The sequence below is a fragment of the Erithacus rubecula genome, assembly GCF_903797595.1.
Source record: "Erithacus rubecula genome assembly, chromosome: 4".
Classification (NCBI taxonomy): domain Eukaryota; kingdom Metazoa; phylum Chordata; class Aves; order Passeriformes; family Muscicapidae; genus Erithacus; species Erithacus rubecula.
The window spans coordinates 14,723,769-14,750,494 of record NC_136686.1 but is presented as its reverse complement, the minus strand read 5'-3'; the positions used below and the strand labels follow the sequence as shown (position 1 = coordinate 14,750,494).

Here is a 26,726-nt window from a genome sequence, read left to right as displayed (position 1 = left end):
ATATCAAGTTTTTTCAACAGCCATGAAAAGCAATTTATTAGGAAGCAACAAAATAAAGCACTTTATCTAAACAGGTACTTTCAATTCATGTCACTCTACATACATACATATATATATATATATATATATATATATATATATATATATATATATAAAAGCAATTTTCCAAACAGGCTAGTGCTTGGTACATCTACTGGTGCCACCTTTGAAGGGCAGCACATCCTCATTTCACATACTTGTGGGCTCCTGGAAAACACAGAAATTTCCCCTTGGTGCAAAAATGATCCTTTCAATAAGATTTTTCAAAGCAGTAAAAAACAAAATCATCAAAAATAACACCAAATTCCCACATCAATACTTTGCTGAGGAAGTGGCTTTGATTGTCCCTGGAAAATTATCTGAGTTGCTGGAAAATGATCTGAGGTGGGTATTTGAAGGAATGGAGTATGTCCCTATGTGTTTGAGATGGAAAAGGTGAGGTTAACTCAGCTCTTGTAGCTGATGCCAGAGAAAATTGCTTCTTTTGGGGCACCCTGTTCATAGATTTCACTGATGCCCAGATGCTTTCATTGTTCTGACAGGTGAGCAACAATAAACAGAATACCTTTGTGTGTGGGAATCCAGTAAACTTCTCAAGAACAGGTAAAACTTGTTGTTCTTTTCCTGCAGTGCATTCTGAACCATAGCATTTATACAGAGAATGAAGTTTAAGCACACTGTTCAGGCTGTTATTTCCTCTTTTGTACCTTGTGAGCAGAGGCTTAGATGTGCAATATTAAAGGGGAGTTCTGCAGATAAGTGGCATTATATGCTTTTTTCTTAAAGTGCTTGCATGCTTTAGGAATAAAAATTCCAGTTTTTATATGCAACTCATGATGGTAACTAGGCTTCTTAAGGCTTCAAACATCCTGAAATGAAGAATCCAAGCTAAAGTTTTCTCATGACAAGGCTTTTGATGGTTTCTTAACCACCTAATTTGGCTTACTCAGTGCCTGGGCTGTCAGGGCAATTTGCCTCTCAGATTTGTAAGGACAGGACTAACTCCTCTATTACTAATTGCTGCTGATTAGTTAATGTATTTTCAAAGAACTTCAGCTGAGACTGGTCAATACAGCACAGTTGCTGAGACCTGGGGCTTTTAGCAGATACTTCTTAAATTTCACATCAACTAAGGAGGAAGCACAGGATTATCTTGTGAGCAAACCATCTCCAACTTTATCGCTGCTGTTGGAATAGCGGATTGCTTCAGCATTCTGCCTTGGAGGCATCACTAGTAAATTATTTCAGTATGAAGTTCTTTCTTTGCAATTTTGGGCTTTTCCTTCCTAAGTTATATGATGTTTTTTCCTTTCTCTTTGTTTAGCATTCACTAAATGACAGATACTTTACCCATCCATTAACTGCTATCCATTGCTATGTCCCAGGTCTTCCTCCATTCTCCTTACTTAAGCAGGAACAAGGTTTAAAAATATGCTCTAAATAAGTTTTAAAATATGCTCTCAGCCTCCCTGGGCACTTTAACACATTGCTTGTTTTTGTCTAGGTTCCCAGGTGAACTAGGGCCTCTAAATCAGGCTGTTAAAAAAAAAAAAAGTCAGTAGATTTAAACCAATTTCTAAGTTATCATATTCATTACAAAAGAAGCTCCAAAATTTCAAACACTACGTTTTTATTCTTCTTCCCTTTACCACTAATTTTAGTCTCTCTTTAAGAAATAAAAAAAAAAAAAAGAATGTGGACCCATAATACCAAAATGAATCTCTAATTGGATAGTTTAATTATAATTTCTAATATTTACGTCTTAAAATGCTCAATTAAAACTAACATGGTAACTCTAATGAGAAAAATGAATTCCACATTATGCAAATATTTGCACTGGAGACCAAGATTTGAATTCATCTGATTATAGCCGGTGGAAACAGCTAAAAAACAAGGTCAAGTTTCCTCCTTGTGTCTGAAACCTTTTTCACAGCTGACTGGGTTGCTCACTCATCAGCTGGGCAAGGCCCAATATCCTTTAAGTTATCTCTTAAGGGATGTGTGACTGTGATTACTGCTTTATGCAGGGCTCACATACAAGCTTCTGACCAGGGAGATGATTAAAGGAATTTCCAGAGCTGGCCTGGTCTTGCTGATGGTGACTATTACATCTGTAATGTGAGAGCACTACTGAAAGGAGAGCATGAAAGGACAAAAGTTATGGTGAAGGAAGCTGTCACCATTATGGAAAATCAAAGCTCAAGCAAAAGTACATTAGATTTTGAAAACAGATATGGGGAAGCTCTTTTAGAGTGGTGATTTTAAGTCCCACTTCAAGAAAGCCTGTAAGCAACTGTTTTTTCTCTCAAACTTGTATATTTCCTTTCAGATATTGGTTATATGAAATTTTTTGGAAGCAGAACTGTTGGCTTGATTAGAACAACAGCATCAGCACAAAAGTACAGAAGCATTCAAAACATGTGAAAAATCTACCTGCTTTGCTGTGAAACTAAGCTTTGTGCTGGGGAATGAGAAAGGAATCAAGCAAACATCTTGCTGTGGTGCCACTGGCCAAACCCAGGTAATGCTAATGGTAGTTGGAACTAATGTTGCTCTGTCTGCTTTGTGTAGCTAGGCAGGGTCACAGAGTTTGAATTCCCAATCAGGGGATGCGTTTGCTTTCAAGGGGAAAATATTTACCAGTCTCCAGTTAAAGTTACCTCAAAGATTTCTTTTTTCTATCCCCATAAGCCTAAATTGGTTTCACTTTCTGACAAGAAATTTTAAAATCCTAAAGAAACTCTACTAAAGGGGAGCTGTAACCACTTGCACTGTGCACAGAATAGGAAATACTGAGTTTCCAGGCTGCTTTTATCTTGCCAGGTCTTCCAATGTGGTAGGAATGGAGCATCTCTGACCTCTGCATAGATATTTCTAGCATCATTGTGCTGGTGAAGAACATTTTTCCTAATGCCCAACCTGAATCACCAACACCTCAGCATTGTGCTATTGCCCTGTTGCCCCTTGCTTTACCACCTTTCACTACTGGAACAAATTTGATTCTGTGATCTCTGGGGTTTAGTTGCAAATATTTGTAGGTTGCTTTACATCCCTGCCAAGCATTTACAAAGTACAGTCCAATGAACATGAAGAATTTGAAATGCTGTGCTACTTTATTTCTGGGGAAGAATATGAGTTACAGCTTCAGTCCTGGAAATCCTTTAACAGAATTTGAAAATCCAAGGTATGGGGATTTAACTTTTTTTTTTTTTCCAACTTGAAATTTTACCACATCATTGTTTATACAAAACTACAAGCTTAGCTTTCACAGAAAATATCCATCTTCCTCATCATCAAATCATCCACCTCACCATTAAAAGCCCTTAGAGTAAAGAGCTGTTCATGGGGACAGATGTCTTGTATCAGCAGACTTTAGGAGGAAATACTCCAAACAGACTTTTATAGCACATGCAGTAACCAGACAAATGCAAAGAACTTCACAGCACAGGTGGGAGAAAGTTTATCTGTCTCCTTATCTGGACATTACAAGGGTCAGAGACACATGGGTTTGAAAAAGTCATAGCAAGAAGGAGCAGATGGCAAATGATGCAGCATGGGAATAGTCTGCTAAATTCAGCCATGGGTGAAAGCCAGTGGCAGGTGAGTGACCTGAGCATGCAGGGCTCTCAAATATCAGTTTAGTCAGAAATGCTGGAGCTGAGCTCTTTCCACCTACCATTGGGGTATAGTTTCTGAGAAAAATGTTTGGGCAATTAGATGACTCCAACAACTGGAATAGTATTACTGAAGATGCTTCTCATCAAGGCTTTTTAGGGAATAATGAATAATAAATAAGCACAAGACCTTAGCCACGGGTCTCTTGGCCCTTCAGAACTTACCCTCCACTTGAACAAAGTTTCAGAGAGCAAGGCTGAATCTCCTGAAGTATCCCTTCAGGAGAGCCACCACTCTAGCAACACGGCTACTGTTGAAATGAAGAAACAGATGTAGCTCACTTGGTTTTGGCAAAAAAATCATCAAGCCACGCGTGAAACATCCTTTGTTTAGAGACCCTCCTTTGTCTCAACCTCATGTCAAGTTTCCTGTGTCTGAGGTTTTGGGTTGTATGGAAGTAAGCAATGTGTTACCCTGACTTCACTGCTCAGTTTACAGGAGATGGAACTGACTTTGATGTGGGAGCAGAGATGGGACTGCTGGAATATTTCTGGTCTCAACTTTGTCACTTTCAGATTCTCTCCTAAGGCAGAGCAAAACCAGAATTCATGCACATTTTAGCATGCCTGTTGTACACAGGGCATCCCAAAAAAACAGTAATTGATTTATCTTGGAGGAGGGTGGGGCAGAATCATATTTTTTTTAGTTTAGGAGAAGAGTTATTGTTACAGCCCAGAAAGAGAAAGAATGTTGACAAGATCTTCACAGAAACTCTCATCTTCCTTTCCTCTTACCCTGAAATAGCAATTGTTAAATGGCATGCATGTAAAAATTAAACTGTTCCCTTCCAAAATGGTGCCTCTGCTTAAAGGACAACTGCATCAGCCAGTGTAAGCTATGGCCTATTTACTGTCCTTCAGGTGATGCTGCTGCCAGCAGTCAGGAGGGTGTCTTCTTGCCCAAACCACAGGGTCATGAGCATTTAACAAGAATTTATTCTTTTACTAGAATTGTGGTAAAATATTTTTCAGGCTTGAGGTGTTACACTGGTTTTTAATTTTATTTTTGCTTTGTATCTACTGAGAAAAAAAATTCTAGCCAAAGTCCTACTGCCTGACTGCAGAGTGGAAACAGTGACAGCAAAATATGCATTGACCACAGGTGATTGGTATGAACATGTGAGAGACCAGGGACCAGGGCAACACCTTCATCACCTTGGTTTTCTTTCCTGCTGGGAATCAGCTCACTGCTGTTTGCTGACTTTAGTGGCTTTTTTCTCTCTCTCATTTTTTTGAATGCCTATCTAACAAATCTGTATCTGTAGCCACTAGTGGATGTGAAGAACATGAAACCTTTATAAAATAGAGGGCCATGCCTGTCAGGTGCACTAAATAGCTCTTCTACAAAGGTGAGCATACTATAGACTAGAATTCATTGTGACCTATTTATTAGCCATAATAACCCTCACAATAAGTTATTTACAACCCTGAGGTAATGATGAATCTGTCCACTTCTCTTCAAAAGACCAGAAAATAACTCATGTGATCAGGAAACCTTGGAGAATGGGTAATTCATGCTGTGTGCTCAGGAGAAATTATTTCAAAGGCCTCTGCTCCAAACTTTCACACCAGAAGACAATATTTTTGTGTCATTTAAACTGTGCTATATCTTCTGTAATAACACTTTTGCAAGAATATTATTGCTATGCAAGGCCACCACTTTTTGACTTCCTGGTTTTAAGTAATTTCAGGTCGAGTAGTAGTACCACTGAAACAAAACAAAACAAAGCAACAAAAACTCCCTACATGCTGGTACAAATACTGATTTGTAGATTCTCTTTTTTATCACCATGCATATATACCATCAGACCTGTGTATCTCATCCCAGCCTCCCTTTTATGTTAAAAACTCTTTCCTTATGCTTTCAATACAACAAATATTATCCTATTATTAAAATAGTATTTCAAGGCTATGTGTATAATGTCTTTGGAGTAGTTATTTTTCCCCACATCAGGAAAGAAAAAACTCCTTAAGAATCCCTATTTTAATTTTCAGAAAGACATAATACCTCCACTGCTTTCACTGCAGCATCCTGTCTGCTGCTGGGTTGTAATTGCAATGCAAAGGTTGCTGAGGTTCTCCAGTCTTTAAGAATTGTGCAGGGTTTAAACTTATACACAGTTTGTAATGGGGCTAAGCCCAGAGTTTTGAGTCAAAACTCAAGCATGCTCATGTATTCTAAGGCACAGTGTTCTTTCCAGGCAGAGTTCAACACTGATACTACAACATTACTGATTTATTTTGTTGTTATTTCAAGCCAAACACAGCTATTCTGGCTGGAACCTATTTTCTTATGGGCTTCAGAAAGTTTCTGAACTTTCTGAAAGATTTTGCCCTCCTTGGCTTATCACTATTGTTTTTCTATGGCTCAGAAATGTCAAAGAAATGTCAAGTTCCTAAACTTGAATTATTTATAGTCACACTGGTTATGGCACTGGAAGGTACAGCTGAAGGAAGGATGCAGGCAAATTTTAATTTCTAATCCTAAGCCTAGAATGCCTCTAATGCATATTTTAGGATGTTTTTAGCTCTGAACATGTGAAACAACACAAAATTAATTTATTTCCCCTTCATATCCAAATCTATTAATATATCCAAAATCCCCTGCTCTGTGTACAATGTCTGCACTAAAGCCCTTTTTGTCTTTTGTATTTGAGCAAATCTCCCTGCTGGGTTTCCAATGGGCTGTGTTATGCCAGGCATAACTCACATGTTTGCACCAATATCTGGTGTTTCAGGGCTTGTCCTTAGTGTGCTGTGATGTTGAGGTCAAATATGCATTTCCTTCAGTCTGATTTCTGTTTCCAGATCTTAGTCTCATTTCAGATGATGCCTTAAAGCTGTGTTATCTTCCCCCGGGATGGGTCTGGAATAGGAGTCAGGAATGTAAACTGAGGTTTTAATCAGCAGCAGTTTAAGTAAAGGCATGGAAGAGCAGCTGCTGAAGTTGGAATAGCTTGAGAAGCACAGAGTTTTCAACACTTTGCATGGCTTGTGCATGATTCACTGTGTGACTGCTCATCAGGCTAGCTCATGAAGCATCCCTCGAGGGCTGTGAAGTAACACTGTTGGGCTTTTTGGCTCTGAAAACTAAGGACAGGAAAATGATGCTTCTGTCAGGCTGGAACCTGAGGGCTAAGCATGGTAGCATACAAAAAACCAAATGATCAGACAGCCTGACTGCCCTCAGCTTCCATAGGCTGCCTTTGCAGTATGGACTGCCAGGCTAAACAGGGGCCAGAGGAGGGCTGGCACCTTTGATGGTGCCAGCTCATTTCACCTGAAGTTCTTTTATGAGCCCAGAAGGAAAGGTTGAACCTCTCTTAATAGAAAGCATGTTCTTTCTCAAAAGAAAAACCTCACAAAAAAGACAAGTAATCCAAACCCCATGCCCATGCACAGTATAATGCAATATTTTACATAGTTTAATTCTATTTAGGAAAGGAGGGGGAAGAAAAAGCACTAATGTTTAGGAGCAGTGTCAGTAGAAAGTAAGGTAGGAAGATGAAATAAGGAAAGGAATTACCCTGGCAACATCTTTAATCTACTAGAAAATTATCTGTACTTTTTAAGAGTTTCTACTAAAACAATTCCATGAAAGATGGTTGTGGTTAAGACTCAAGACAATAGGACCTGGGGTAAATTCCTTGTTCAGCCAAAAGTTCTTTGGGCACTGTTCAGCATGCTTAAATTCAAAGTTTCCAATCTCCTCTCAGGAACAGATCAAGTGGGAACGCTCTATTACCCTAGTCCAAGACTATGGTGAAGATGATTCTAATTATTTTTGAGACCTCCAGTGGCCTATGGTGAAGTTTACTAGCAAATACCAATTAAGGAGAGGTGAAAACAGCAGATTCTGGGTGGTTTGACAGGTCAGCAAAACTGGACAAAGAAATTACTTGCAGGAGGACTCTGATGCCAACAGGAGCATTACACAGCTTGCCTTCAGTAACACTGTGCTGCTGTAGGAGAGTCCAAGTCTCCATACACAGACTTAATTTAAAAATCAGTTTGCCCTTTTGAAGGAAAGGCTAAGGCTTAAAAATACATTTGCTGCATCCCAGGCAAGTATGTTCCCCAATAACAAGAAGACCAAAGACAGATTTTTTGCATTACAGACAGCACTTTATTATTCTTCTGCTTTGTTTTCTTTGGAGTCCTGCTGAGAAGTTTTTGATTGCATACAAGTAGGAGATCAGTTATAATAAGGCATATCTTATGTTTCTCATGTTGCTGCCAGGTCTGAGATATTTCTTTGTGACTTTTGAACACTGCTTTGATTTTAAAGGGGCACTATCATAGATTTATTTAGGATGAAACAGAACCTTTAAAAAATGGAGACAACCCAAAAACTCTGCATTTCCTTTTTAAGGACATCTTACTGAGAGGTACACATGTATTTAAAAGTACCTAGCACCACTTTTTTTGTTTTGTTTCTTAAATAGCATGTGAGTTTAATAAAACTAAATGCATTAGTATTTCTAAAAGCTCCCTTCTTGATCTTTTAGACTGCAATTCTTCACTCCTATGCTACTCTTTACTCAGGTTTACTCTTTCTATATTAATTTTGCCTACCAGTTCTTTTGGGCAGTAAAAGTAGACTTGTCCAGATTTCTTGGTATTCATTCTTTCATGACACAAGCAGAGTAACTTGGGTTAACAAGTTAGAAGAGGAAGTTGGATTTTAATTGTCTGTTTTCTATCATATTTGAAAAAGTTATAAAAACAATTCCCTCAACATGTGGTGCTGTAAGTTCTCATTCCCCTTGTTGTTTTTGGACCTGCAGTATTTTGAGTAGGACATCATACAAAAAATAATAGTATTTTTAAAACCTCCTCTTGGAACACACTTGATTTGAGCTTTTCAAAGCAAATGTGGAGGATTTACAGCCCTCTGAAAATAATCAGTGACAGGACAGCAGCGTTGTTTGCTTCCCTCCCTGGGGCATGTTCTGTTCAGTGTGCACATGTGGGACTTTCTGGGACTCCTTGGAGAACTATTTGCATCTGCCAGCAGAATTTAGCTCCCAGATATCCAGAAATATGTTTGGACACGGTGCAGGGGTACAACCCGCTGGTTCTAAATTTCTGGTAGGAGCCAGACCTTTAGCCAGGAGTGTTGAGATGAAGAGACCTGGGGATGTCCCCTGGGAGGTCCCTACTTCAAGGATTTTGGATCTCCTGGAGAACAGCTGTTCAGAAGTGAGGGTACAGGATGGGCTCTGTGGAGCAGAAAGGCTTGTAAATACACATGACAAAACATCCATTGCCATAAAGGTAGCTCACCTCCCCTGATTTCAGAAGAGTAATGCCAGATCATGTCTGCTGATAACCCAGTATTTATATAAGAATTTCCTACTGCTTTTATGGACAATCTAACCCCTGGGTTGTTGTTTTTTTTCTCAGAAAAATCTGACTCACTAAATGTAGCAGATGGTTTTTTTTTTTAACTGCTTCTGTACCATCTTGAGCATCATATCATGAAAACCTGAGCCTTCAGGTCCTTGGGATTTTTCTCCCCTCCTGTTACCAATTCCCACGTGTGCAGGCATAGTCTGAAAGTTATCACATTGCATGTAGTAGCTGTAAGGAGGATGATAATTTCAAGTAAGAGAATATGAAGCACGATCAGATTAATTCCTTAATCAGCACAGAGCCCAGCCTCTTGTGTGTGTCTGTTACTTCAAAAATAAAGGCAAGACTCCAGTCCCTTTATTATGTATAGATTATCAACAGAATTGTTTTGAAATTTCAATTTTCTTAAAACAATCACTGAATGGCGCACAAATAATTTCTCCACCAACGAACAAAGAATGATGAGCTTAATTTCAGCCCAAAGTGTCTAAAACATAGTGCTTTAAATCTAGTGGTTCTAGTTAAAATCCTTTCTGGACACCATTATAAAATGCAACAGCCACCTGAGGGAGATCGAGAGGAACAAGGGATTATAAGACCTATGTAAAATCAGTTTTGCTGCTGTTGCTGATGAAATCTCAAAGGAAAGAGGCTTAAGAACCAGTGAGCCCATGAAAACAAACAATACAAAAATAGTAATTTTAACTTCATTAGTGCTTTTATAATGCAAGTAGTGAAACAGTTTCTTGTGCATACTCATAGAGTTGGGAGATTCTTATTTAGAAGAAACAAAATGTGTGAAGAAACAAAGGAGTGAAAAACTGCTAAATTCTGAGCAGTGCACTTGATGCTTATCCACTTTAAAAACTTTTGGTATAAAACAGTCTGAAAAGAATTTGCTCCCAACCAGTGTTTCAAACTCCTCTGTACAGAACAAAGGCAGTCATCTGGAGCTCTGACTAGTGGTAAATCTGGATGAAACTTCACCTCAGACATCCTGGAGAATCTGTCTTTGGTTATTCTTGTATTGATATATACAGTGATAACAAGATGATTAGGAGTAAAAACTCAAGAATAGCTATTCTCTGGCCACTTAAGTCTTTATAGAAAATCAGCCCTATTTTTTCTGAGATACTTTGTGGTTCATGATGGCAACACCAACTGTGTGGAGATGGTTACATCAGCTGCTGTATGATCTCTTGTGTTCCGTGGTGTTGTGCTCTGATTCAGTCCTTTAGTGAGTTATAGGCTTTTGTGGTCCGGCTGTTGATGAAATCTGCTTTCTTAAAGTCAGCCTTTGGGAGAAACAGAACAATTAATTATCTTCAGGGCTGATTCTGCAAGAGAAGAGTGGGTCTAGCTGCCTAAAAGCTAAATAAGGAGCCCTGGCTGGGGTCTAGGCAGAGTCCTGGGCAGTCACAGAGACAGAACAGGCAGTGCTCGTTCAGACCAGGATAGATGAGAGGATATTTGGAATTGCTGAACTCTCTCCACTGACTGTACCAGGAGCCTGTTCTAGCTCAGCTCTACAGACTCCTAACTTTTAAGTGACTAATAGCTCATATTAACATAGCTGAGATTAACCTATCTGAGATAGAACAAAGAACACAGGGCAATGCCAAAATGACTCAGGATTTTATCAATTTGATTTGATCAAGTGATTTCTGTGGCTTAACTAACTGAAATTTCAAAAATGTCAAGGCATTAGAAGGTTCTGAAGTTTTCAGTGCCATACCTGGTGTCTCTAGGGGATCTGATTTGCATAGGAAGAGCAACTGATCAGCATTTTTTAAAATCAGGTCTGACAGACATGTCTTGTAGGCTTTCCAAAACTACCAGTAAAATAATAAAATTCATGCCATCAGGGATATTGCTGTATGGGAGAGTCAGGAATGCAGTTGTAAAAAAGCGGAGATAACAAAAGATAGTTAAGAATTTATATGGCATAATAGCCTTGTTCTTGAACACAGATTTCTGGTTTGTGGGGCAGTACCTGCTGAGTGTGATGCAACACTGTTAAAGTTTATGCTAAGAAAATTTTTTTGGAGCAATTTTCAACCAAACAAAAATCTACAAAGAGAAACAGCTGAAAAATAAATGCTAACAGCTTGCTTGAGGACTTGGAACAATTTTAGGTTGTAGGGAATTTGGAGTGGCAAATTCTGAACAGCAAACATACAAGGATTGAAAACAGTTTGAAATGCAAGGTGAAAGTAGAGAGGTGGAAATTAACTCAGCTGTGTGTTGAAAAAGCAGGCACCTTCAAAAAAACCAAACTGGTTTGTGGCACACTCATGCTGGTCATTTTTTGTTTGATCTGACTGTGGCAGTGTTTGCCAAGACCTTTCCAGGCCCTGGGTTTTGTCTGACTACAGCTGACACCTGGGCTACCAGGACGTGCAAACCACACGAGAACAAAACTTCCCTGGTTTAAAGCAGGAAGTGGCTCGCCCTGCCTTTGTTTTTGCTGGCACTGTGGTTCCTCTGTGCCAGGCTGGTTCAGCCAGTGTGGATGGTCACCTACTCTGCATCACTCCTCACCACCTGACACTTCTGGCAGGCAGCAGCAACACTTTTCATAAACTCTGCCAGCAGATATAAAACCACAGAGGGAGAGCATAAACACAGATGAGCAAAAATTAAGGCCATGTATTACTCATGCAGGCTTATGTAAAGTAAATAGGAAGTAAATAGGAAAACCAAATTCAGGGACCACTTGAATCCTATCATAGATTGATTCTTAAATGCACAGGAATGCTAAGGGCCCCAGAGGACAGATGAAAGGGCTCTAGGTCTGAAAGAACAGATTATTTTTCTTTGTGCTTACCTTTTTGTAAGCACTGTGAAGATCAGTGTGTGACCACAGGGAGTAGAGGAGGACTGAAGCAGCCCTGCTGGCTTTGCTGAACATATTGCTGCCATTTTGCAAAAAGAATGGTAAAACACATTTAAATATAATCACATCATAATCACAGTGCATGTACAGACTTCAGAAAGGGTAACCTCATAGCATTTGCTTTGTCTCTCTTCATCCTAAGTGCTAGTTTGCCCTCCTTTAGTTATTGTAGCATGTTTCAGGCTATCCTTATTACTGGAATAAATGAAACATGCCTCCCTGCTTCACCCATTCTTCAAATTTAGGGAGATATCAAGTGCTCTGTAGTCTACATCTTACAGCAGCTATCATATTGTGCATTTTCAGCTGAGGAAAATACCCTCAGCACAACAAACAATGAAAGAATTTTTCCAGCAAGCAAAATCTCTGGTTAGTTAGAGAGGATTTAAACTATTAAGGGCCTCATGAGGCCTCCTTTACTGAGATTGATTTCCTCTTTCATTTTGCAAAGAGAGAGCAAGGCAAACAGAATAATTATTCATATTTATGAAGCATGAATTATATTTTGAGTAAATATTGATTGCACATGTTTACATAATAAAGAACAATTAAATTTTGAATCTGTTCTCTAAAATGCCAATATATTATTTTTAAGTACAGATCTGTAAGTTCTATAAAATGTTAAACTTCATATAAACTTCAGCACTTTATTGCTCATGTTTATCAGGGCTGTGTTACAATAAACAGGACAGATATTTTGGGTACAGATGAGATCTGATGATCAGTTACAGAATACAGATAACATTGTGCAGTTATCTTCTGAGGAGTTATTTAAAATGCTGGAACCTGGTGAATTTAGCTACAGATGGGAGAGCTGTTGTAAGAGATCTATCTGTATTTCACAGTCAGTGCAATTCTATTCACATCACTTATTTGGCCTGTCCTGTACCTCGAGATACAGGACAGAGTGGCAGAGTGGCAGAGCCTGCAGTTTATTTTTTGCCTGGGGAAAGGGTGAGACTTGTGGAGCCTGTGTTACCTGTCATTCATGCTGATGGCAATGACCTTGGGCAGGCCGTGGGCACTGAGAAGCAGGCGGGCACTGTGTGAGCTGCTCTGGGTCAGGTTGAACAGGGTGTAGCAGATGGACGCTGTGGTTTCACAGGCAACGTCACACCCTGGCACACACTCGGGCAGGACTGACACCAAATCAGGCAGAACTTCTCTGGCTGCAAGTCGGAAGGGAGACAAGCATAATGGTGCAGATTTCCCTTATTGCTCCCATCCTCCCTCATCAGAGAGCTGAGTGCTCCCATCACACACTCATGGCTTCCTACCTGCACTACATCCCCACAGTTCAGGGGAGCTGCATCCCCACTACACTGGGCAGCCTGTAACTTGCCTCATGCACAGTCCATTAATAGCTCATGTGCTGGACTGAACTCACCAGGCATGTGCCAGCTTCAGGCTGCCACTTCCCTTTTAAGAGATGTTTAATATTAAATTTATCTCTGTTTGATATGGAGGTTCATTTTGCTCGATAAATTTAGACCCTTATAATCTACAAAACAGTGTGCCCTCTCAATTATTTTCCTTTGGCCAAGGTTTTTCTTTTTGGAATTTGACCCAAATTCACATATCCTTTCAGTCAATCAGAGAGAACATCTTTTGATAGAGAAAAGGTTCACCTGAAATTCTTCCAGTCCTCTCTATTATTGGTAAAGCAAAGAAATAACTGTGAATGTGCAAGATGAAGTACCTGCCCCCAAAGCTTTGTGCTATTCTGTCTTTCCCACACTCTCATAAATTGTTTTTTCCTGATGAAATCCCAACTTCTTATCAGTTTAATTTCTTCTCTTTCAGGGGGATTCCCCACCTGTAATTGTTAACACCATATGGAATATCCCTTTGAAATCACCACACCAACATGTTATAATATTTTCATTAACACAGAATGTTCTCTAAGGATCAAACAAGGCCCAGGAGACTATTCTACAGAATTCTGGAGGTTAATCTGCCCCATGAGCCATCTGTATACCTGTATACCCTTTCCCCATTGGTGGGAACACAAAAAAGGACAACAACTTATATGCATACATTTTATCCTATCAGTAGGAAGAAGTCTGAAATATACAATAAATTGAAATGAGAATAGTCAGAATAGAAATGGCTTTTATTTAGAAATGAGATAGTTTAAAAATAATGAACTATTTTTTCTATAGCATCTTATAGCTTCCAATCTCAAAAAAATTTTGCAGGAAAACGGTGTAGGCTGCAAACTTCTAAAGCTTTGTGTCTAATAAAAGAGATCTGATCTTTGCTAGAAGAATTAGAGATGTTCTGTGATTTCTTTCAAAGCATTATGCAGCTATGGCAGCACAGAACTTGGCATTCACCTTCCTTTACCCTATTTCAAGCAGGAGAAAAACTCGCTCTCCAAATCTGTGTAGACTTTGCTTCAATTGTGCATTTTTGAAAGTAACACTAATGAAAGTATCTAAAGAGGAACACCCAAGTAACAACTTTGTTTAGGCGAAACTCTTTATTTTAAGCCCTGTACAGTGACTGCAAGTGTCCAGTGAAAAATCCACAACCCTCACAGATCAGGGTTTTTTTGTGCATTTCTTTTTCAAAGCAGTAAACTTTAATGTGAAGAGAGCAGAGCAAGCTCTCTCAGGTCTTTGCTCACCTATGTCATTTTGCAGGGAGATGTTTCGAGACAGGTTCCTGAGCAGTGACACTGCTGTTTTCTTCACTGCTGGGTGGCTGACGTGCAGCATAGCTCGGATGCTTGGGAGGCCATTTGCCTTTTGCACAACAGTCCGGGCCACTGCAAATGGCATCTGTGGAAAGGCACCTCTGTGTCATTACCACCAATGGAGAGCCTCAGAAAAGACACACACAGCCAGCTCTCTGCACCAATTTAAGCATGTTTACAAGAGTTTCAAGCCAGAGCTACATATGAGTTGCTACAGGAAAATGATATATAAGAAGTTTCAAGCCCTCTTTCTCCCAAGTGCTCTTTGGCTAGTTCCTCAGACAGGTATCAATATTAGTTTCTTCAACACAAAAGTGATCTGCTGTTGTGCCAGAGCCCTTCTCTCTCCACAGGACTATCTTACACAAATTTTTTAGTGCTTTTAACATCTGCTCATCCCTCATTGTGTAATGAATTAGCAAACTCCACATATGGAGATGTACACAGAGGGAGAAGAAGCAGATCCCATGATCTGCCAAGCAAGGAAAAGCTACACTGTGACTTTCCCTTCAATGTTCTTCATTTTCCTTCACCATATCACTGAGCCAGTGACTTGTCAGTGATTATTTGAGCTCAGTTGCACTGCAACCCCAAACTCTATGCATTCATATCAAGAACTAAATGAGAAGAAAAGGAAAAAAGCTGACTTACTGGTCCAGTGCCAGCTGTGAGGTTCTGAAGAGCTCCCAGGGATGCTTCCTGGGTGTAGTTTCTGGTACTCTTTGCTATTAAGGAGAGGTATATCCTAATCAGTGTAGAATGCCAGAGTGATTCAACACCTTTGGGATTGCTCTTTTCCTCAGGTAGAGGGGTGTCCTGCTGCTTCTGAACATGTAAACAGATCAAGCCTTTAGAAACAGTGCCCTCTATAGCTAAATGCATCACAAGCTGAACTAGCAATTTTGTAACTATGACCAGGTTATTTGTAGACTGTCAAGTTCTGAGCTCAAATAAATATGGGCAAAAATTCAGTATTTAATGATAGTGGCCAATCCATCCAATGGAGTATTCCTCAACTAACAAAAACATTTGCTATGTCATTGTCATCAGCAGCAGCTGAATGAGAGAATTGGTGTCCAGAAGGACTATCAATAAATTTGCACTTTTGGGGCAAGGAAGTGTCACCCTACCAGATATATCAACAGACTTTTAATGAGTTATAAGCCCTATTTTCTAGAGGTTGCTACAAGTTATTAACCAAAAGAGATGTAACTACTCATGTACTTTACCTCTTTCACTTTTCTGCTCCGTGTTCCAAAACAGCCTGGTGTTTTATCATTGTTAGAAATATTTCTTCTTTGCACATATATGCTCTGGGCATAGCTCTCAGGGAGCTCTATCTCTAGCTGGTAGGAAAGATTGTGAAGAATGCACACACAGTTCTCTGTGGCCTAAAATAAGAAAAGAATAGAAATTGAAAGTTTTGGCAAGTGTTGAAGGGACATGTATAGACACGGGAGGAGATTTAATTTCTGGATCTTCAGTAACTGACTGCAGACTTTCAAGGCCTCATGGAAGAGCCAGGCTTTATGCCTTTACAGTGGAAAATGAAACATGCCCTGGGATGTTCCTGAGCACAGAGGCCAGCTGGCACACGGGGCTGCATTCGGAATGGGGCGCGTGCCTGCTGGAAACGGTCCTGGGACATTATAATTCCTGAACTGTGCCTGGGAACTGTCTGGGCGAGTGCTACTTGACACAGGCCAGAAGTGTGCCAAGAAATGTTTAAGGCTTAGGAGTAAAGATGATCATGTACACACCTCACCAGAGCATCAGTAAGAGGAAAGCTTTTTATCTTCCCCAAGGAAGATATTCCCCAAGATATTCTGTGGTATAATGCCTTTTAAAAAAAGACATTTCTTCCTGAACATGGCTAAAATAAGGTCTACAATTTCAGAGTGATGAGTCTAGTGACAGATAGCTTTGTTACCAGTCCCTCCTTTTTTGAAAGTCAAAAAGGAATGAGTGGTTTTAAGACAAAATGCATCAGGGAGCTACTGGCACATGTGTAATGTGCTGGATTCTCCCTGAAGCTAATGGCACTGTATACAGGGAGATGGGGCAGCTCAAGTAACTAATCCTAGAATAGAACCATAAATGTGCAGCAATTACCACTACACAGCACAAGTAATAGCAGGCCCACCAGAAGTGCCTCACAGGCTGCAGCTAACTTAAGTGACAGCTGCTTTTCTCATCCAGCTTCACCCAGCCAAAAGAAAAGCCTCTACTCCAAGAGTCTGTGTTCAGGGTTCACCTGCACTTAGTGGTAGGAGAAGGAGAGAGAAACCGGCATCTGGATGTGTCCATGTCCTTGTAGTTACTAGTTTAGGTTTAGGCAGCAAGGAAAAAAGTGGAGCTAGGAAAATTAGTTCTATTCTAAATGATGCGAGCTCCTTAATCACACTGGCACCCAAAGAGATATAGGTTCTTCATTTCCTAAGGGGTATGAAGCATTAAATATATAGGAGAGTAACCAGATTAATTTTTTAGGCTGCTAGCTAGCTAGCACCTTGAGACAACCAAAAAGCAGCATCTGACTCTTCTGTGTTTCAGCATTTCTGAACACTGTGATTTTATCTTAATTTAAAAAATATAATACAACAGAAGTTTCTACCTTTCTCTCGTGATTCTGAAATTGTTTTCTCAGTGCAAAGTTATACTATTGTTTTAGATTGCAAGATAAAAATACTTCAAAAAGCTTCTTACTGGACTTTCACCTTTGATGGCAGTTTAAAAAGCCCTGGAAATAAATTTTGCAGTTACATCACAGCTGTTTCTTAACACTGGTTTCTAAACAACAACAGAAAAATGTTCACGTGGCAATTTCCCCTAGGAAAACACTTTTCATCTCAAAGAGTACCTTGTCATTGGGCTCATGGTCTGCAATAGCTCCTTGGATATAATACACAAGAGAATCAATCAAGCCCTCACATTCTCTCATCTTCTTCCTTCCTTCTGGGCCGGCAGAGCTCATGTTTCTGTGCAGGAAAGAACGTGTTGGGGAGAGGAGATTTAGTCAAAGGTATAATCTTGTACTCCTCTGACAAACTTTTCCAGCTAAATCTTAAAGATACTGAAGTTCAGGTTGACTGCTTCTTTTCTTCAGAGGTGTAAGACAATCTGAACCTCTTCTAGATAAAACTTTTATTCCCAGACAAAAAAAACCAAACAAAAAAAAACCAACCAACCAAACAAAAAAAACCCAACAAACAAAAAACAACAACAAAAAAAAAACAACTCCAGAGAAACAAACTGCTGTTTGGACAGATAAGGTAAGACCCAACTCAAATTTTGCACGTACAACTTACAAATGACTTACAAAACAGATTTAAAAATTCTTGAAAAGCCAAACACACACTTGCTGCTTGAACCTGCATGGCTCTAAACAAGCTACTGATTTCCACAGAAGAAACAACACTTATGATTTTGGGGTATAATTATTTTTACAACTCAACAAAGTCTGAATATGGAATACTGGAATTAAATCCAGACCTTACTTTTTTTGACTCCTGCAGCTCTGCTGGATGAAAGACTGTACATTCAAGCTTCTTTGTTTGAAATGACATTAAATATTACCTAATCTTAGCATCCATCAAAACACAGAGGGACATGTTCCTTTTGATAGTTTCAGGTTGCTTATTTTGTGTGCTTACTTTGCCCACTAAAAATTACAGTTTACAATTTTATTAATGACAAAGCCAGTAAAGTTTAAAATTTCCTGTGGCTTTTGACTGTAAAATGAATGTAGCATTTTATACACTGTCATTTCACTTCTACTATTTTATTTTTTTTTTTTTGCTGTGGGAAGTACATATTCAGGTTAAATACTAAGCACTGTAATTACAATTTTATTTTGGGCCATAATGTTAATGATGTCTCTGATTATGAGTTCATTTATTCTCTCATGGAATTATATATCACAGAATCAATATTCAGATCCAACAACATGGCCTACTATAGAAATCCCTTTGGAATTTAATTTTACCTATATATATCACATTCAAGGCATGTCACCCTCTCCTATGTTTATGCTGACAGAAGTGTACACATTACAGCCCTCCTGGTGCATAGCAAAAATAGTTTCTGGGGTTCACAGACTAAAAATACTGTCAAAGATAAGTGTGGAATTTCCCTCTCCAAAGACACTTCAGCTGATGCAGTGTTTTGTTTTGTACCAGTATATTTTCTAAAATCCCCTCAACTTTTTACAACTGATCCTGATGAATGCTTGTGCAAGGAGAGTCCATGCCCTGGCTTTGCTGTCAGCATGAACAGAGTCGAGTAAAGAGCTTTTATAGCTCAGGAGGCAGAGAGGAGCCTGAATTAGGGGCACTGTCCTGTTCTGCAAGGGAAATTAATTGCTGGGCTCTGTTTCATTAAGAAGTTGATGCTCATCCAGAGACAGATATCAGTGTGTGTCTGTGTGCACACCTGTACACACATGGTTACTCCTTTCTCCATATTTCCCTGCTTCCTGTAGTGTGGCAACATGGACTGGGAAGGGAAGAGCTCCTGCTCTCCTACTCATCCAAACACTGCTGTAACCACCTCACTCAAAACAGGGTCAGAGAAGAGTATTTCAGGCAAAACATCAGCTGACTGCTTAAATTTGTTTGCTGATTGAAGCTTAAGAAATTCCAGGAGACAAAAATATTATTAGATAGGTAAAAAAAATATTTCTGAGAAGCGTCACAAAAATGTAAATTTAAACACATATTTTCTTTTAAAACAGTGGAGACATCTTGCTTAGAGAATTTCAAAACAGGCTTCATCTTGGTTTCCTATGATTTGAGGTTCCTGACAACTGAAATGGCAGCCTCTGCTCGGGAGCCAGACTTTATTGTAGTGGAATTCCAGGGGCCCTGAAATACTCAGTGCTTGCAACATGAGAAGAATGCAGCCTTAGGGAGAGTGCTGCTGGTGGGGATGGTCTCCTCTAAATGACTCAGAACTTACAATTTGGCAGCACCTACCTATGAAAAATCCCTGACATCTGGCATGCTTACTGTGGTAATCCTGGTGACATGCTCAAACTGTGTCATTTGCTGATGTGCATGTGCTGTATCTGTCTATGTGCCTCATATATCTCATCTTGCATTTGCTGCTTCTGTCCCCTCCTGCACACATGCATGGTGCAACTATATCTGCAATCAAAATAGCTCTTTGCCCACAGTCCTGTGGCATGTGGTGAGGATCAGCTAATTTCCTGTTGGGAAATGCTATTTTCATCGAGTGAAGAGGTAAATACAAAGAAATTCGACACAGTAAAACCAAGTATGACTTTGAAAGAAACAGAATGATGATGATAAACGTTCAATTAGCTGATAAATGGCACCCAATGAAAGGGATACTCCCTCTAAGCCAACACTGAGTCATGCACTGACTGTTGGAAAAGGTTCTTGAACTGCTGTGCATGGTCCACGTAACCGATAAGAAGAAGGATTTTGCTCCTGGGACTCATTCTGCTAAAACTGGTAATGTGAATTTAATTCAATTACCAGACAACATTTTGGGAAATTCTCTTCTCTTCATGCCTTGCACAGTTCAAAAATTCATCGCGGAAGGAAGGGTATCTGAAATCTGCTTAGTAACTACATGTGCCAGGTTTCAAGCTGCTTCTTGGAAGTAACAGAACTCCTTTCAGGAATTAGGGGAGCAGATAAGCGGAACAGGAGGCAAGGGGAGATAAGAAGGATGGAAATAAACTTGAAGGAATGGCAATACTATGCAAGAGGCTTTGTTTCAAAGACTTATTATCATCAGTCATTTGTTTCACATTCTCTCTTAGAAGCTGCCATTACAAGTCCAAGCTTTTCCATACACAGGGAGAGCTTTGGCTTCACTTCTCTCCAGAGTAAATGGAAGCAGATGTTTATGCAGCCTCCTGGGCTGAAGTGCAATGATACAATTTCCTCCAAATGCAGCTTTCCCCTGTCCTTGTGGGTCACTGCGTAATTCACAAGAAGCTCAGACAGAAGCTGGGACAGACAAACTGAAAAATAATAATGAAAAAGGAAGGGTGATTTTTACTTTACTGAGTGAGAAGAGAGAGGTTAGCTGACTGTCCTAGAAACAGTTGTCTAGAAAGTTTTGAAAAACTTTTTTGAAAAACACAGGATGCTTCTTTTCGGTTAAAAAGGAAGGCTCTGTAGTAAATTACAGCAGCTTCAGCACTTAAATGTTTTGCAGGGGAATATGTGATAACTGTGTATAAATTTGGGAAAGTCCAGCATAGCATTGCGGAAGTTCTGGGAAAAGGTATTTAAAGATAAAAATGGAACCAGTTCATTATCAGCTTTCAAGGTGTGATACAAACAGCCTTCCACTAAGCCTTCCTTTCGGGGGAAAAGTCATGCCAGAGGTTCATATATATATAAATAATACTCAAACCCATGCATTCTACATGCTGCTGGGATCTTATCCTTTTAGACTCAGAGGACTATGGGGAAATTATCTTGAATTTGTCCTTTGTATTGGAACTGGGAGCAGAACTTTCACGTGCAGGACTCTCAGGCCAAGAAAAAGTGACTTTACCTTTAAAATCCTATAGGACTTGTCTACAAACGTCTGTAACACTCCTCTAGATAGTTTAATACACCAATTTCACTTTTCAGCTGTTGTTAGGCAGCCAGTGAAGTCTGTTGATTTGGCTTACTCTATGGGTCCAGGCAGAGTGCTTTTTATCATAACTCACAACTAAACAACACTATTACTTATTTTTTACTTTTTTACTTCTTTACTTTTTTACTTATCTTAACTGCCAATTCCATGGTGCACACAGCTTCTTTCTATTACATGAAGCTTGTGACCTGAGGTTTCTGTAAAGCTTTGCTTCTCACAGAGTTTTAAGACAAAATACAGACCTAGAGAATGGGATTAACAAATCCTTGTAACTTCAGACTTCCTTATCAGTGACTGCATATGCCAACACAGGCGCCGAGATTCAGGACCCCACAATACTCCTGGAAATAACTGGGGACTGGTCTGGTCATGCACTCATTCCAGTGCTTGGAAGTACCTGCAATATTGTCTGCTAGATGTGGATTCACTTCTCCTGCTGCTGTTTTCTCAAAGAGGATGAAGGAAGCTATAATTTATAATAATGATGTGGTGCAGTGTATATGCTCTCATCAGATGTTAGTGTTGGATCTGGGCTGTGGTTGTCCCTTTCAGTCAACAGTTGTATGGAAATTTTTGAAAAGAAGTTCTGGCATTCTCCTGCAACTGAGTACAGTACTATACATAATGTATTGCATTTCAAAGTACTATTTTTACCCTCTAAGAGAAGCTGCAGGCTATAGATTTTATCAACATGCCCAACAAACATGTTAGCATTACAAAAGGAAAGACTAATTACAGGTTTATATTCTGGCAAATAAGCAGACTCTTTAAACACATTCAAAAGTAACATCATTCCCTCAGTGCACAGTTTTATTGATCCATGGTGTGCTCTTCTTTTTACTGATGCAGAGATTGTTTGACTTTAATACATAAGGAAGGAATACTTCTAGTGACCTAATCTGGGAGGGGAGTCAATTTCCAGAGAAGAGATGAGAACTGATTGATCTTAAAAATCTCAGCTGTTTAGCCTTTACAAATAGGTAAGACACATTAAAATTTATTCTGTACTAGAAAGTGTACAGCAATCCTGCAGATCATCTCTACCTGGGAATTTTGAAGCCCTTTTTTTCCTATTTCTAATTTTTAGTGTTGAAGCTCTTAAAAATGTAAAGGACTAGAATATGGATTGAAAATATGGAATCATATTTTTAAAGTAGGTAATACATCCTTAATCACCTACATAGGGCAGTTTTAGAGACTTTTAAGGCTGGAGAGCTCACAGCAACTCGGGAACAGTCCCAAGCACTGCCTTTGTGTCCAGAGTAAGGTTAACCCAGGAATCTACTTACATTTAAAAGAACTCAGGTACTGTTATTCCTTATTTGTCACATTAAAAGTTGTGTCAAGCTGCTGAAACAAGCTCAGGAAGAGAACCACCAAGCTAAACCCAAGAATGATCTGTGCCCCCTTTGGCTGCCTCATAGGGATGAGACAATTCCACAGTCCATACACCAAGAGAGGAGCACCCAAACTGGATTCTACACAAATGCAGCTTGGGCTAATTAATATGAAAAAAGACAACCTCCTTCATTTCCTAGACAACAGCACCAAGTGTTAGCTAGACAGGTTTTATTATGGATAGTTAATGTTTCTTTGTATTTGTTTTTGAGTCATCAGAGTAAAAAGAAGTTAATTATTACTTTGAGATGAAGTTAATTAGTAGCTAGTGGGCTGACAGGAGTTCCTGAAGAAAAAGGTGTATTATTGTTGAGTATTTTGTATAGCTTACAATTCATTCACACGAGTCAGATACAGAGCTGTCTGCACAGGAAATTTCAATGCCATACACATACAGCTACTCTGCTATAGGACATGTCAGCATAGCAGGTATGTGTGAGCAAAATAGGCAGATTTCCAGACTCCAAATTCCAAACTCAATTCCTTCTACTCTGCTAGAAGGAGTTTAAACCTCATGTTATGCCTTTGCAGCTGTACATTACTCCTCAGTCAGTTCAAACTATGTCCTTTTGTGCATTTTTAAATGTGTAAACTTACTTAACGTGCAATGACTTTGAACTCTCAAAAGGCCCATATTTTATAGACTATTAAAGGCATTTTTATTGCAGATGTGATTTTTATTCTTCATCCATTTAGGGGTGTGTTCACTGAGTCCTTTGCTGTTTGTCTATAGCAACTGCTACTGTGTCCATGAGTCAATTAGCAGATTGCAGTACTAAATACACAACTATACATCTATTCCTCTACCCCATGGCTGCAACTTGCTTGAACAGGTGCAAAAGGCTGGACAGGGCTTACTCTGGTTTAAAAAATGGCTTTTCCCTAATATAAGTGGAATGACTTTTTAATCAGTTTAGGCACAGATTACAGTATGTTCAAATAAGCATCTTTGGCAGCAGCTGGAAACAGAACACTTTTCTGTGCTTGTAGGTACCACATTCCCTTTCTAAGTCATCATTGATGACTTAGAGAAGTGACTGTGGCTTGAGATGAACTCTGTGCATTTATCCAGAAATAATTGTGCAGACCTGTTTTGTCATCACTATTGCTTTGGGTGTTTGTAAACAGAGTGCTCACCTCAAGCATCCTGTGGCATTGTAGAAGATATCAGGGTCGGGTAGCACACTTGATTTTGGGTAATCTCTGTCTGGCCAGCCTGAGTAGGGGATGAGGACAGCTTCAGTCAGGGTCTGCAGGGCTTCTCTAACCAACAGGTGCTTCAGCTGGTCATTGGAGGACAGATTCCACAACAAACCTGTGATATCCACAATAAAATCAGAGAGGCAGAAAGACTCCTCTGTGCTTTAAAAGACTTTATCTCATAGCCCTTGATTCTAATGAGTGAAGACCCTGCCTGGCACTGATAATCTGAAGAGAAGCAGAAGGAATTGGTAAGTGTTTGCCAGCCCTGATCTAGGGACATGGAAACAGGGCAGAAAGGGGGGCACAATTATCCATGTGAATAAAGTAAAATCTCTACATAGTCAATCTAATGCCCAGCCAAGAAGTGCAATTTTCCATGGCTCTGCATTGTCCATCTGCTACAATCACCTTCACCAAAGCAGCACAAGCTAGGGGAAAACAAACTCACAAAAAGGATAGATGAGACGTGTAGAGACTTTACAGGAAACCTGCTGGAAAACAGGAGATGCCCACTACCAAGTTTCTCTAACACCTCCCAGCAAAATTTCTCATAAGAGGGAAAGTTGTTAGCTGCTACTGTCCAGACATGAATCACCAAACAAATCATAAAGTAATGCTACAAACCTCGTCTATTCACAACCTCCAAAACAAATTTCAAATAAAATCTTGTAGAACTTGTCAGGTTTCATTAAGTTCTATTCTAACAGACAACAATTCTTTTTAAAGTACCCTTCCCTTGGAAAACTACACGTATTTCTGCTCTTCACTACAAAGACATTCATTGTTCCTCCAGCTTGCTCCTCTGTCTCACAGACCTCCTCCTCTACACACTGGCAGAGTATTAGTAAATGTTCCTTTCATCAGCTCACAAAACCAATAAAATGTTTCTTTTGTATCTCCTTACACTTTGAATTTAATTTCAAGTATTGTGAGAACAGTAAAATCAAAACAAAAGTCAGCCAGAAGCAGCCCATTCCTTCTTCTGGGATCAGCTCTTCAGCCTCTGAATCAGGACATAAAAGGAAGAATGTACTCTTCTGAAGGAAAGGTAAGGCTTACAGGAAATCAGACAAGGAGTCCAAAGGGCATTGGTAAGCGAAGCAGGTTAAGACAGAAGGGCACAAATGCAAGAAATTGCACGAGGACAGAATATACTCTTAAAAAGAACAAATATATTCAGAATTACAGGCAGATACTTAGAATTGTCAGAAGAGAATTTGAGATATTGCTCTCACTGTAAATTTTCCAACAAAAACCCTACCTTTACCCCCAGGCACTGTCTCTGGGCTCAGAAGGATTCTCTCAGTGGTATTCTGGGAGTGGATGAATTTGTGTGCACTAGAAAATGTCTTGAGGACTGGATTGTTTCCTTGCACATATGCTATATTCTTAGGAGCATAGTTTTCCCTTAGATGGTTATTTGGAAAAATGGGTGGGGTCTGCTTTTGAATTTACTTTTCTTTTAATGACAGTTCTGCTTATGCTGTAATCTTCCCCGCAGGAAAAATTGTCTTTCATTTCTTATATTTATGGTGCATGATAAGAAGATCAGAAGGTTAGCTACTCCCTGGAGGCTCTTCTGGCTTACCTTCAAAAGCAAAAATCTTTTGGTTCTTTCATGCCACAGTCATTTTACTTTGTGTTCCTTGGTATGCTCTCCAAAAACTATGAAATTCCAACCCTGTCTTAGGTCCTGCGCTGTCTCCAAATGACATCCTCTCCTACAATTTAGGAGAAACCTCACTCCTTTCCTACGGGATTTCTTAGTAGCTTGTATGCCAAAGAAAGGACAAAGCTTCTTTTTACTTTATCTGTATCAATGCTTTTGTGAAACTAGCAAATTCAGTGAAATTCAGTGATCTTGGGGAGGCCTGATTCCCCCTGTGAAGAGATCATATGAACATAGAACTTGCAGAGAAATGGGGCAGCTCTTTTCTGCATGGGGGCATTAGGCAGACTGGTCCACAGCAGCTTTCAAACCCCTGTATCAGCACAAAGCTGCTTTGTTGGGGGCAGTGGTTTAGTGGTTTTTGTGTGTTCACAGACTGTGAGGCAGTCATAGCATGCTCTGTAATCAGCATTTATCTCCACACACTTTGGCTGCTCTCAGTCTTTTCACAGCACAATACAAGCCACCATGCATGACTGGGCTCAGTCTGTATTCCTAAGTCTGGGTCTTGAAGAAAATACAGGCCATCAAAGTATTCTTTGAGAACATAAGATAAAATATGGATTAATGTTAGGCAAGTGCTTGTCTGTATTAACGCTGATGGTCCTAATAAACCAGTGACCTTTAAAGGTAAACTTTGAAGGCTGAGATTTACTTATCTCATGTGCACAAGTACTATATTTCAGACAGGTAATGAATTATCAGAAGAGTTCTGACTCAGAGTTTTAACTTCCTTCACTCCTAAAACTTTCTTATCACCGTATACTCTTGTCAAGTGGAGTGCTTTGGTGCCATGCTTCCCACACAGCAGTAGAAACAAAAAACTTCCCTCTGCTGAGCTTAGACATCTTTATTAATTAATATTGCATGTTTTCAATCCTCGGCCAGGAGTCTTTCCCTTCAGTTCAATGAGGTATCATCAGGTACCAAGATGATTTACTAATCTCTTGTGGGGAAAGACGTTTAGCTGAATATGATGCCATATGTTTGGAAGTCTCTAATTTACAGTCAAAGTAGGCAAGTAACATGTATGATGTGGAAAGACAAATAGACTTCTGGTGCTGACTTCTGGTGTAGTGGTGCTGATTTGATGTAAGACCAAATCTTTCACATTAACCTTTTCCTGGAAGTGCACACTTTAGAGACTGCTTGCATGGATATGATATTCCACTA

General features: G+C 39.6%; 1 protein-coding gene and 1 pseudogene across 2 annotated transcripts in view; both read right to left on the bottom strand.

The window, feature by feature from the left end:
* Positions 1 to 26,726, bottom strand: part of LOC306800781 (ankyrin repeat domain-containing protein 26-like) — a 397,491-nt pseudogene that overhangs the window by 103,724 nt on the left and 267,041 nt on the right. The gene's annotated exons all lie outside the window — the stretch shown is intronic.
* PKP2 (plakophilin 2) overlaps positions 9,404 to 26,726 on the bottom strand; it is a 36,521-nt gene continuing 19,198 nt past the window's right edge. Inside the window, exons 6-13 of the mRNA XM_079303433.1 lie at positions 23,819 to 23,996; positions 17,523 to 17,640; positions 15,892 to 16,053; positions 15,314 to 15,487; positions 14,594 to 14,747; positions 12,944 to 13,133; positions 11,896 to 11,983; positions 9,404 to 10,363 (exon numbers count right to left, since the gene is read on the bottom strand). Coding sequence (XP_079159559.1) covers positions 10,295 to 10,363; positions 11,896 to 11,983; positions 12,944 to 13,133; positions 14,594 to 14,747; positions 15,314 to 15,487; positions 15,892 to 16,053; positions 17,523 to 17,640; positions 23,819 to 23,996 — 1,133 coding nt within the window. The 3' untranslated portion in view covers positions 9,404 to 10,294. The remainder of the gene's footprint in view (positions 10,364 to 11,895; positions 11,984 to 12,943; positions 13,134 to 14,593; positions 14,748 to 15,313; positions 15,488 to 15,891; positions 16,054 to 17,522; positions 17,641 to 23,818; positions 23,997 to 26,726) is intronic.